General features: G+C 40.5%; 1 protein-coding gene across 1 annotated transcript in view; it reads left to right on the forward strand.

Moving 5' to 3' along the window:
• Window positions 1–14,335, forward strand: part of homer2 (homer scaffold protein 2) — a 53,345-nt gene that overhangs the window by 2,204 nt on the left and 36,806 nt on the right. Inside the window, exon 2 of the mRNA XM_080439730.1 lies at window positions 13,253–13,409. Coding sequence (XP_080295856.1) covers window positions 13,253–13,409 — 157 coding nt within the window. The remainder of the gene's footprint in view (window positions 1–13,252; window positions 13,410–14,335) is intronic.

Genomic DNA, 14,335 nt, shown 5'->3' on the forward strand with positions numbered 1-14,335 from the left:
TTTTCCAAGAAGTTTATGTAGGAAACCAGTTCAACAACCCTGACTGCTGCAACGCAACGTTTGGCAGACTTACTTAGCAGGTTTGGAAAGGAAAAGAATCGATGCAGTATGATCTCAGAGAGTGTCATGAAACTGTCCCACTGAACCCATACACCCACCCAAGCAGTAACACCCACAAACACACTTCTCTCTGCGCTCACACGCTGCAATCTTTCCCCCAAGCTCAAGTTTCACTTGATTGTTGTTGTTGTTGTTGTTGTTTTTCTTGTTTGAACCTATTATGACCTGGAACGCATCTGTGTATTTTTTTTTATTTGAGCTAAAAAGCATTATTTTACACTTTGGCTATTCAAAAATAGCAGATCTACAAGCTCATAGCGCGGCACCGAGTGCCGCGCTACGAGCTTGTAGATCTGCTATTTTTGAAAAATCGTGAAAATGTGTGCAAATCTTTGAATATATATATATTGTTTTAAAGCGAACATTTTTGAATCTTTGATTCTGGGGGGTCCCTGGAACAAAGTATTTTGAGATGGGGGTCCGCGGCCAAATACATATAATTTTGAGGGTCCTTGACATGAAAAAGTTTGCGAACCACAGGTCTTAAAGGGTTAAAAGGTATTTGAAAATGGAGTACCATGACAATCTCCTGTAATAAATAATTGAAACACAAACTAAGCTTGTGTGTGATTGTGCTTAAAGGCACAACACATTGTGATTGCATTTGGTGATTATGCAATCTGTCTGACAGTGAACGTTTGGCTGACATTGATAAAGCCATGTACTGTATAGGGAGGAGTATTGGTATTCTGTCATGTTTTTCCTGCATTTACTCGTGTCCTGAATAGGGTTATGGATTAACTATGCCATTCACCCACCACCACCACACACCACCATTCATTCTCACGCTTGCTTACTCTCTTGTGTTTATCTCACGCTCTTTCACTCCCTGTCCATCAGGAAGCTTCCATTACGGTCTCTTGTCACACATTGACAGCCACCATACTTACACACCTATCAGTAACCTCTCCTTGACCCTGCTAGTTTGGCCATTAGTGGCTCTATCTGACGCTCAGTTCATTTGCATAGATAACTCTCACATTTGCTTTGCTGGATGGGATCTTTGGTTTGACCGTGACAAAGAATGAGAACTGATTATATTGCTCCAAACCTGGCAACATGACTAGGGCTGTCACGATTACAAATTTAAGTTGACGATTAATTATCACTCAAATAATTGCGATTAACGATTTAATTGTGTTTCTGTCGTTGAAAAATAATGGATAAAAATTACATTTCTGTTTGGCTTTTAGCTTTCGTTAAACAAAAGTTGCACAGGGCAGATATGACAAATAACACATATTCAATTACTTTATACTTAAAAATAAACATTGATAGTGGAAATAGCCAATCTATAAGCTCAATAGATCTGCTATTTCCACTATTTTTGACATTTTTTGAAAATATATGACATTTTTTAACATGGAATATGACGATTATGACGATTATGCAAACATAATTGCGATTATATAAAATAATTGCGATTAGACTATTATGTAATAATTGTGACAGGCCTAAATATGACCAGAGGCATAAGATTTACAAATTTTTTCCGTTTTTTTTTTTTTACCAGTAACATCCAACAGCAGATTTATATTACAATTTACCATCTACGCATTAGGAGACGTTCTCATCCAGACTAGAGCGACTTACAATGTGCCACTTATATAGGCTAGATGCTGGAGAAAAAGTGATGGTATTTGTATTAGCCTAGTTTTAGAGTTTAAATATTGCATGTCTTTCCCTTCCGTAATCATCCAAAATAAAGCTCAGGCTGCCCCAAAACCCCTGCTGCCTGAATAAGGGCTCGGGACAGCAACGCAATCAGCGTACCGCTATTTAAAGTTAAGTTGCGCTGACAGTGCCATGCAGGCCTACAGTAACACAGGGATAGGTGTTAATCTCTTGGCTGGCCCCGTGCATGACAACTAAAGGCTTAAGAGGCATTGATTAGGCTATGTAATGCCACGTAGAGTGATGAGTGTTATCTTGGCTGCCCAGAGAGCTATATAGGTAGGCTACAGAGCAAAGGGGATTGTAAAGTCTAAGTGCCCGAGTTTGTTCTCTGTTTGTGAGACCTGGAACGCATCTGTGTCACCTTTTGATTTGAGCTAAAAAAGCATTATTTTACACGTTGGCTATTCAAAAATAGCAGATCTACAAGCTCATAGCGCGGCACTCGGTGCCGCGCTACGAGCTTGTAGATCTGCTATTTTTGAAAAATCGTGAAAATATGTGCAAATCTTTGAATATTTTCAAAGATATTATAATATTTATATATAATATATTGTTTGAAAGCGAACATTTGTAACTCAAATCTTTGCCTCTGGGGTTCCCTGGAACAAAATATTTTGAGATGGGGGGTCGGCGGCCAAATACATATAATTTTGGGGGTCCTTGACATGAAAAAGTTTGAGCATGAAACATACGTTTTTTTTCAGAATACTGTTGGGATTTAGAAGACATTCGTAGAATCGGCCTCAGGTCTTAATGGGTTAATAACACATACAGTAGGAGGGACGGTGTGAGTAGAGGGGCTCAGAGCAGAGCTGCAGCACTTACTGTAAAAAACGGGTGAACGAAAGGGGACAGACCGATGGGGATTGGACATCACCAGATGGTTTGGCTTCTGGGAGACCATCTGCTCATTCTGAGACCTCCCCTCTCTCTCCTTGAGGATAAGAATACTGTGTTTTCTGGTGGATCAGCAGGCTGTGGTTCCTGTCACTGTCACGCAGGCAGTCGAGGGTGTTAGTTAGAATCAAGTTTGTGGCCTTTTGACACATGTTTTCCCTTTGACCGGCCCCTGACATCAGTAGTAATAGCAGTCTATTGCATAAAAGTCCAGGTGGTGTCGGTATTAGAGAGATCCTCACATATGGACGCTGCTCATTTTAGACAAACATAACGCAGCTCTCACTAATGAGACAGCTTTGTGCCCCAGCAGGCTTCTCAGATAAAACGGTGGAGAGTTTTAACTCTCTCCATCTGACAGATGAGCTTGTTTAAACCGACCAATTAGAAGTAATGAAATTTACTCTTGGGGTTAATAATAATAATAAAAAAAAAAGAATGATCTAATCTTAGCCATTGCGAACTATATTTTACGCAGTGCTTTTGCTTTTCTATGAGATTCGGGAGAAAGGATCCTCTTATTACTCAGTCCTGTAGATGAGTGAGTCTTTTTGAATGCTGTCACACCGCATTTATCAACACAGCCAGAGAGGAAGAGAAACGAGCACTGCATAGTACAGGTGCAAAATACACACGTCAGCTATGGTAACAAATCAATTACTTAGAATTTTGACCTTTAGGCACAGTGCTGAAACTCAAACTCATTCAAGCTATCGTTATATCGAGACCCTGAATTAAGTTTCATTCAATTTGGACCCGAAAGGAAGGCAGTGGCACTAGACTCTAGTAGTGCGAGGTCATCGTTATATTCTTGCCATGGCTCTAGTGACTAGAGCAATGGCAAGAATATAACTATGACCTTGACCTTTAACCTTGGGCACAGAATGATGAAAGAACTCTTTAAAGCTATGTAGGTGCTGAACCCCTGTATGGATGGATTTCATTCAAATTTGACGTCAAATGAAGGCATTGTAACGTGAGTGCAAAGTGCATACTTATTTATAAAGCACATTTCAAAACAACTTTCGTTGCACCAAAGTGCTGAACAGAACATTTCATCAGCGCAATAAAACAAACAATAATAAACAACATACAGAGGCATACTATACGGATCATTAACAACATATCGAACAGAAACAATAAGATAAAAGCCAAAACAACATATCAGGGGGATTCAAATGTTTGCAAGAAAAACTTGAGCCTGGATTTAAAAGATTCAACGGAGGGGGCTATAGTTATAGTTATAACTATATAGTTAGTTATTTAAATATTTTAAAATATATTTTTATGAACACCACATCGTGATTGATCAAATACCCTTTCCGGTCTGAAGAGCAGATGACCGCTTCATGTTCTCAACAAGGTGGAATTACAGACTCTCTGTTGTATTCAAAGATTGTGGAAGAGTTTGTCTGGTTTGAGAGACTACTGGCACACTGATCACATTGTAATACAAATGTTATGTGTTCGCCTACTTGCATTCAACACTTTCCTTTCATGTGCTATCTTGTTGCTTTAGTGTAAAACTGTGCTTTGTAATAACACAATACTTTAGTTATTGGTTTATCATGAATACTGATGTATCCACTATCCACCAAACAATCAAAAGCTATATTTCGTTATTTCCCCTCCCCCACATGATAATAGTTCAGTGTGATAACATTCCACATTGTTTGTGAGACAATGCAACATTTTCAATGTGATTGTCCTCCTAGAATTTATTACCAGGCATAACTTAAAGTGGAACCATAACCTAATAGAATACAAGCAATTTGTCTCTGTCTCAGATAACATGTAATTTTCTTGAGCACAATGCATTATATTGTTATTGTAAGGTTACCCCCAGCTGTGTGTGAGTGTGTGTCTTTGGGTTGACTGCTGGATCTGGTAAAGTTACATTCCTTTGGTGTTTCTTGGTAGGAACAGAAAATAATGTTCCTGTGCACATCTGAGGCAGTTAGGATTGTCGTTTCCTATCTATTAGCAGACTTTATGCCCAGTGGCTTCATACATTGAACTGTTTAAAATGGGTCCGAGTCCTAGACCCACCGATGACAGATGTTTTAACTAATATTTTGATATTGTTTTTAAGTGAAAAAGTTTCTAATCAATGTGAAAAACTTCAGACCTGTTCAAAAATGTGCAAGAATAGTTAATCTAGAATCTCACAAAGCATCGCCGCCTGGCGCGTTGTGAGCTTGTAGATTTTTTACCCAAATATACCCAAAATAGGGATGCCAGTTTCAAAGTGGTTAAAAATTGGGACACATCGGGCTGCATAATTGGCGATGGTGATGTCCTGAAAAAAGGTAAATAATGACCAATATCAGCCAAGTTTATATTTATATCTGGCTGTAGCTCAAAGAGATGCTCAGCTGGGGTAACGAACCTGTCCACCACTGTGGAGTCTAGGGGTTCAAATCCACTGCGGTGCATCCAGCTTGGCAGAGCGTTTATACGAACACCGTTGTCGGGGGAAGCTCGGGTGGGAGGGCAGTCTTTGGTGCTTTGTTGGTGCTGTGCTCCTCACAGGCAGGTGAGCCAGTAGGGTACGATAGCAGTGGCAACACAGAAATGTGTGGGGAGGGTTAATTGGCACAAAGGCTAAATTGGTTGGAAAAAAAAGTGGTGAAATTTAATTGGCTACTCTAAATAAAATTACAAAAAAATAATTTATGCATAATAAAAAAACTGTTTAAAGAGCCTCTATCATAATTATCTCTATATTTGTTGTAGGGCAAAGTTTTCATTAGTGGCCATAAAACTGAGCTTACTTTTTGTTTCTCTAATATCCTGCTGACATATGCTGACAAGCGATGCAACTGGAGTAAAATCCAGGAATGTAAAAGCTACAACCCTTCCTGGATTTTAGCCACTAAGCTTGGTGTATCACTGTGTTTAGATTCAACGCTCAAGAGGGTTTTAATTGCAATGCTTCAAGGCAACCGGATGCCGCGTTCATGATTACTAATAGTACAGGTTAAACCACTTCAGCAGAAATGGGAAATGCCAAAATATGGGTCTTGACTTGAGAAAATGTGACTCAGGTTGATGTAATGAAGACCATAGACCGTGTGGGTGTGGCCAGGCAGGTGCTTGCTGATGGAATGCATCATGGTAACCGTAGGAACACAGAGAAAGGCCAAAGCAGACAGTCAGGGGAAATGTTTTATAGACTATGATTATCCTCAGCCGTTAACTGAAAAGCACTTACAAATATAGTATTATTATAATCGGGTGGCCATCTCCCTTATCGGCTAGCTCTCGACATTCTGATGACTTACAGCTACACAGCAGCATTCTGGACCAGCTGGAGAGTCTCTAGAGACTTGTTGGGGCAGCCAGTGTCCTGTGTTTTATTTATATTATTGTGTTTTTGTCATGTAATTAAAGGAGTTTATGGGCGCTTTTTAAATGAGGAACGGATTAGTGTTAAACCGAAACCTGCAAAGTATGCTATACTTTCAGCGAGCGTTATTATGGATCCCACCGGAGTTCTGGGCAGTGGCCGCTAAGCCAGCGGTTCTCAAAGTGGGGTCCGAGGACCTCCAGGGGTCTTTGAGGGGGTTCCAGTAGGTCCCCAGCAAAAGTATTTAATATAGCATCGAAATCGGTTTTACCACATTAATCCTATATACATTACGGCTATTTGAAAATTGCAGATCTACGAGCTCACAACGTGTCGCATCACGGCGCGATGTGAGCTTGTGGATCACTTTTTTTTTTCTTGAAAGAATTGGGAATATTTTCTGAAACATTTTATCACAAATCTTGTATGGGGGTCCCTGCCACAAAATATGTTTTGGCTGCATCCGCAGCCAAATGCATGTTAATTTGGGGGTCCTTAAAAAGCACACTCCGGCTCCATATGCAGTAATTTAATTGACGTTTCGGCCCTTAGGCCTACTTTAGAATCAACAAATCTTTCATGTATGAAGTAAGTCAGCCTGGAATCTGGACTGGGCTGAGTTCACGCTTTCACACTTCACATACAATTTCCATCCAGACTTATCACCAAATGATGGGACTCACTCTCACACTGATGTACACTTGTGCTTAGCACATGAGAATTGCTCAAACCGTCTCCTTAAGTAGCAAGCATATCTTTTTGCTTGTCGGGTGGGCTACAACTAAGATTCTAGGTTCTCCCAACTAGAATATTTACAAGGTTTTAGAGAGGAAGACCCAAGCAGCTTGAAATAGCAGTCAGTTTAATTTTTTGTGAACACAAACCTGCTCTTCCTGTTTTCCCAGTGCATTTCATTCAACTTGAGTAATCGTCTTAATACTGTTGGTGCACACAGAAAAATAAAGGTGTCAACAGGAACAGAAACTGGTTCTTCGGAGTGATGACATATAGCATAGAAGAATAATTTTTGGTTCCAGAAAGAACCTTTCAGATAATAATTTATTATTTACTTCATCGGCCGGTGTTTCTCAGGACTCTGTACTTGCTCCTTTTTCCCCCTCTACACCGAATCTCTTCGGCAAAAATAGCTGATCTAAGCTCACAACACGTCACAACACTACAGTATTTATGCATATATTACTGGTGACAGCTTGTACATTATACCTGTGCCTATATTTATGTATCTAACTACTTACCTATAACTACACGCCTGTAACTATGACATATCATTGATATAATATCAATACATATAATTGATTTTATATATTATTATATATAATTATTTTATTTTTATTTATTTTTGGTTGTATTTTTTCTCTATCAGCCACTGCATTATGGTGGGGTGTTTTCCTGCAGATAGACACATCCCTCTGGCTGTATTTTGGTTTTGTTCCAATGTTTATGTTGACATTCCACTGTTTATGTTGACATGGGAGGGGGGAGGGGGGAGTGTGTGTGTGTACACACACAGATCTGCGATCTTATCTAGTATACCTTTAAGCATTGCCGTCTACTTATTCTGTACTTGTTTAGCATTACCTGTATCTTTGTTTCATCCTAATGTGGTGCTGTTATGACAACCGAATATCCCTCAGGATCAGGCTCTATCTGTCTACAGCACTCTGCTCCAATATCGATGCGTCAAATGCAGGATCCCTGCAGGATCTCTACAATTAACCTTTAATACCCTTTATTAAACCAAATGTATTAAGTTATCTTTGAATAGAGGATGAGGATAGATGCCATGGATAGTATGTCACTAGGCTTCTTCTTTTCATACACAGTAAAATTGTTAATTTATCCATTTGTAACTTTGAGAATGTGCAAATGTAACCGAATGGACCCTTACCGGTTCATGTGGTAACATTTGTGAACTCTCAGAGTTAATTCACTGTGTAGGCAGCACTTTCCATTGACGGGTCATTATGTTGAGGTAGCATGCCACACCTTGCGTTGTGAGCTTGTAGGTCTGCTTTTTATGACGCGCGACACCGTTGTGTGACGGCGCACATATTTGGCTTCAACTTGTGTATAATCAACATGGGAGAGTGGACTGACTCAGACCTCCTTCCCTTGAGAGAAGTTCACACACACACGCCCACACGCACCTGTAAATTATTCAGAGCACCAGATGGGGATGGGGGGGAGACAGGAGGACAAATTATTCAGTGGTCTTCAAAAAGCAGTAGTTTCTGCCTAAATCAACACCTAACTTATATGTGGGCGGGTTACGTGTGTTCAGCAATGGCCTTTCCTCTCTCTTTCCTGCCACTGCAAAGGTCAACGTGTGCATACACCATACAGTATGTGGGATGATGATAATTAGGACTTATTCATCCCACAGGGGGAAATTCAGTCTTCAGCTTCACTCAGCTCAGTGTTTCTCATGTGAGCATGGAGGGGGAGGGGGGTAGTTAGAGGTTACGTGTCTTGCTCAGGGACACCTCGATACATTGCCAAGGTCTGGAATCGAACCTGAGTGCTCAGGCGGGTTCTCTACCCATTCAGCTAGTGTGTGTGTGTGTGTGTGTGTGTGTGTGTGTGGGGTGATCTGCAATAATGGGTTTTGTTGGAGGAGATCAGGGTTGAAATTAGGATTAAAATTAAACAGGACAAGTTCATTTATTTGGCTTTAATTTTTATGAGGATTATAATCCCAATGAAAGCAAAAGCTTTTATTAGCCTTTTGCTGCCTGTAGTCTGACACTCCTTTTTTTTCTCCCCTGGGCAATATGACTTCAAATCAATATCACGAGTATTTCAAACTGTTTGCCTCAATTACAATTAATAAACAATTATAAAAAAGTGAAAATTACAAGCTTTTATGATTGTAGATCTAATTTCTGTACACCACCATTATACAACAAAGTATAATACAGGGTTAAGTGGTTAATCAGATTAATAAAATTAGTCAATTATAAAAAATATATCTCACATTTTTCTGCTTTTTAGTTTTTGCTGTGTCAATGACAAATATGGGATTTAGCTTCCTTTCACATTGTAATGCCCAGAGGTATGTAATAATGGCTCCTCCACTCAAATCCTCTTTTCAGTTCTGAAAGTGTGTTCTGAGTTAGTTCTGTGGACCATTTCATGTTGGATGTCATTGTGTGATATGTATTGATGTGCAAAACAAAGTGCTTTATTTGACCACATGCACGTGGTGGCCATTTTGCTCTTATGTCATACTCAGAGGTTCATCCCCCGAGTATGACATGAGCGCAAAATGGAAAGTGTTAATGAAATACATTGTACTAGAATGAGATGTGATCTATTCATTCATGAATAATATGTATGTAGTATTAATAATATGTATTATTCATGAATATACGGAGTAGGATTGTATGCTTTCAACAGGGAACAGTGTCACACTGTAAAAGTGTTAGTGTTCACACAGATTTAACACAGATTCTAAAAGTGGACTCAAATACAGTTCACTTACACACACATGAGTTAAATGAACACTGAGGATTTTACTGTGCAAGAGAATGGGATTTTTGGCGAAAACATTCCACTCCGGGGGGTGGGTGTGTGTGTGTGTGTGTGTGTAGTGTCTAGACTCTAGAGAGAGAGAGAGATGGGTTTGGTATCCTTTCACACGCCTGTGTGAGTGTGCTGTATGCATGATGTGCAGTGTATGGATGCTGAGAGAGGAGGAACCCGTCCACCTGAGATCATGAAAGTTTAACAGCCAGCATAATCTTGCTCTTTCATGTCCCAACTGCGTGTCTGTCCTTCCACCGGTGCCAGTTTGAAAGAAATGGAGCTTGGCGATAGCTCAGGTAGTTACGTTAGTCAGACCGTTCCACACACACATTCACCCTCCAATCTATTATAGTGGAGTAAAAGTACAATATTTGCCATTGAGATGTAGTGGAGAAAATGATTGAAATGACTGTATGACTCGTTGCACACTGAAAATAGCCGATCTACAAGCCCCACAACACATCACGGATGCGACGTGTTGTGAGCTTGTAGATCTGCCACTTTTGGTCTGCGAAATTGCGGTACAATGAATTATAAAGAAGCCTCGACACGTTGTGTGAATTCAATTGTAACTGTCTGCCAGAGATGGAGGTACCAGACATGATACAACACTGTGTTCACATGGTTACCCAGGTTGTAGGAAATGTAGTTTGGGAAACAGGAAAAAGCACGTACGTGGATTTAATTGGTTTGTCTGCGTTTACAAAATGAACATAAAAAGCTGTTTGATGATTGGTTGCTGAGAGTGCAATAGAAACGTTGTTGTTCAATAGTATCTGTTTTATGCATTTGTGGCCCATCTACTGTCCTCACCCAGTTGTGAATGGTTAAGGTCATGTTTTCCAATGCAGATGATTATTTGGATAATGAAATCTAGTCACAAAGGGTCATTTCTGGATTGTAATCGAAAGGCTACGTTTTGTTGGAGCAAATGGGTTTGAAACAGCATTTAACCCATTCAATCCAGGACAGCATCTGTCATTTTAGATTTATTTGGCTATTTAAAAAATAGCAGATCTCGAGTGCTGCGCTACGAGCTTGTAGATCTGCTATTTTTGAAAGATCGTGAACATTTTTACAAATCTTTGAATACATATATTTTTCAAGCGAACATTTGTCAAATATTTTGTTCCAGGGAAGCAAAGATTTGAGTTACAAATGTTTGCTTTAAAAAAAGATATATATATATTCAAAGATTTGCTAAAATGTTCATGACAAAGAAATAGCAGATCTACAAGCTCATAGCGCGGCACTTGGTGCCGCGCTATGAGCTTGTATATCTGCTATTTTCGAATAGCCAAAGTATAAAATAATGGTTATAGCTAAAATGACACGGATTGAATGGCTTAACCCTTATTACCATACACCATCCCAGAATTACCAGCTCAAGCGTGGCTTAGAAATCATCCTTTTGTTTGCCTACATCGCCTAGATGAGGGCGGCAGTGGCTCAGGTGGTAGAGTGGCCGCCTGGGAGGAGCCAGAAGGTGCAGGTTGGTGTATGAATGTGTGTGAGAAATGAGAATAGGTGGAATTAAAATGCACGTTGTGAAGCCATTTGGATAAAAGGTTTATGTTGTGAGCTGGTAGATCTGCTATTTTTGGCACATTTTGTGTAGAGAGGGAAAAAGATGTGCAAAGTACATACCCCTGTGAAGGAATGATAGGGTTTAAGCAGCTAAGCAATAAGCACACATAAAGGACACACATACAGAAAATGCATAGAGGTGTCAATGTATCCTGGCCTGTGCTCAGAGGAAAGGTGCTGATGTGTTAATGGATTAATGGGTGGGTTGCCATGAGGGATCAGAGTTTGTGTTACATTAACACCTGGTGTCCCAGGGGACAGCAGCACAATGCTACTGTGGCCATGATGGGATGGAGACAAAAAGCTTCCCTGGTCACTACACACTGTGTGTGTGTGTGTGTGTGTGTGTGTGTGTGTGTGTGTGTGTGTGTGTGTGTGTGTGTGTGTGTGTGTGTGTGTGTGTGTGTGTGTGTGTGTGTGTGTGTGTGTGTGTGTGTGTGTGTGTGTGTGTGTGTGTGTGTGTGTGTGTGTGTGTGACTATCGATTACTTTTTAGATTATTCAAATAATCGGTGTGTGTTATTACTTTAGCATAACATAATTTTGTATTATTATAATTTTTTGCCTATGACATACCCAAAATAGGGTTTGATTATTTTTTTTTTCTGTACATTTTTTATCCCGCGATTTTTGTAACCCATTTTTTCACCCGGTGCCAATTTCCTAAGTGATCCTGGGCGCTATACCAGCCTTACACCAGTCCCCCACAGTAGGGAGGCCAGGGCCGAGCTCATGCTTCCTTCAATGCATGAGAGCCAACTGACCTTCTTGTCACCTGACAGGGGAGAGTTTCCCTGGTTGGACGTAGCGCGTGGAAGGAACACGTTATTCCAACCAGTTCCATTCCCCTCCATCAGGCGCCCCGGCTGTCATGGGGGAGGCGGTATAGTGACCAGGATTACTACATGTTTTTGTGAGGGTATTAACTACCCTAGGAGACACGGGGAGAACATGCAAACTCCACACAGAGAGGCCCTTTCGCCGACCCCACCTAGGGTATGGGCGCTGATGACGCGGAGGAGAAGACACGCCCCCCAGCGCCCACAATAGGGTTTGATTATTAAGCGGTTATTTGATTAACTTATCGATTATAGATTTGTGTTGTTTTGGGGGAATTATGTTTGGCTTTTATTGACCGTGACAGTGGAGAGAGACTGGAAATACACAGAGAGAGAGAGAGAGAGAGAGTAGGGGGGATGACATACAGCAAATGGTCTGGCAGGCCGGGAATCGATCCAGGGACCCTTTGGTCAGAGCATTGCGCCCATGTGGTCGGGTTGCTCGTAATGGTGTTTTATAGAAGAAAAATCTGTAAGGGTCCATGTGGTTATATTTTGTACACAGGATTTTACAGTGCAATGTAGTTTGTTGATCAACAGATTGTTCTGTTGACTCATCATCATATTCATCTGATCTAGTCTGGCTGTCGTCTCATTCCCTGGACTGACATTTAGCTTTTATAGTCATTTAGTTTTGACATCATGTTTTCAATTTCAGTTTGGTTTTATTTAGTTTGGTTTGTTAGTTTAGTTTTTATTTTATGAAAATGCTTCGTTTTAGTTTAGTGTTTAAGTTTTTTTTTAAATTGTAGTATGGGGTAGTCAGGGCGAGATTCAAAAAGCCCAGAAGAATACCTCAAATACCCGATCTATTGTAGATTGGCTATTTGAGCGATTTTTAACCCTTTAAGACCTGAGGCGATTCTTAAAAATGTTTTCCAAATCCTAACAGGTTTTTTCTTTTTTTTCAAGATTTCTCAAAAATAGCAGATCTACAAGCTCATAGCGCGGCACTCGGTGCCACGCTATGAGCTTGTATATCTGCTATTTTTGAATAGCCGAAGAAATCTAAAGTGACACATATGCGTTCCAGGTCTCAACAGAAAAATATTGGATTCTGACAAAGACTAAAACCAAGGACATTTTCTCTATGATTTTCGTTTGTTTCAGTTTTGGAAACGCACACAAAACATTCATTCATTCATTTTTGTTTTCCAGTTAACCAAAATGTTTTGTCAATTCTAGTTTTATGTTATTGCGTTCAGTTTAATTTAACCCTCTCTTTTCCTGGTCTCTAGGGAGCAGCCGATTTTCACCACCAGGGCCCATGTCTTCCAGATCGACCCGACCACCAAGAAGAACTGGGTTCCTGCCAGCAAACAGGCTGTCACAGTCTCCTATTTTTACGACAGCACACGCAACAGCTACCGCATCATCAGCGTTGATGGATCCAAGGTACGTACGCGTGTGTGTCAGTGTGTGCGTGTGTGTATGCGCGTGCATGTGTGTGCGTGCGTGTGAGAGAGAGAGAGAGAATGGAATTAAAGAGGGCCAGTCAGTAGAAGTAATGAATGCATCTGCAGTGAAGCATGGTAATGTAACATCCGTCAGTATTCAGTGGATGATGATATTCCATTAGACCCACACAGACCTCTGAATCACAAACACTTCTGAGGTTACGATGGCTGATCTACTTAGTGCCGCCACTGGACGTCAGTGTGTGACGGGGGGGACGGGGGGGGGGACACACGAATTTAGCCAGAAATAAGTGAAACTCACACTTTAACCCATTCAGACCGAGGCCGATTTTACAAAATGTCTTCTAAATCCTTACAGTTTTTTGAAAAAAAAAACGATGTTGCTACATCGGTCGTTCTCAAACCTTTTCATAGTCAAGGACCTCCAAAATGATATGTATTTGGCCGTGGACCCCCATCTAAAAATGATTTTTTTGTTCCAGGGACCCCCAGATGCAAAGATTTGAGTTACAAATTGCGATTTTTTTTGAACATTTTCAAAACATCTTGAAAGCGTTTGAAAAATGTGAAAAATAGCAGATGTACAAGCTCGCATTCACGCCACGATGAAGACTCACTGTGAGCTTGTATATCTGCTATTTTTGTGTGTCTGTCTAATCTCTCAAACCACTGGACACATCAGCACCATATTTGTTTGGCATGCTGCCGTCAGTATAGGCTCAGGCATAAAGCCCTGAATATCTTTCACATAATATGAAAATATGTATTTTTAGAACTTTTTTTATATTATATTTGTTGCCAGACCCAAGGGGTCGGCCTACATGAGGCTTTGTACCTGTTTTCTCCATACATGGGCATGCCCCCTTTGCCCTTAGGCCCCAGCCATAAAAGTCTGTCCCCCTT

Source organism: Gymnoscopelus braueri (genome assembly GCF_963280865.1).
Source record: "Gymnoscopelus braueri genome assembly, chromosome: 1".
Lineage (NCBI taxonomy): Eukaryota > Metazoa > Chordata > Actinopteri > Myctophiformes > Myctophidae > Gymnoscopelus > Gymnoscopelus braueri.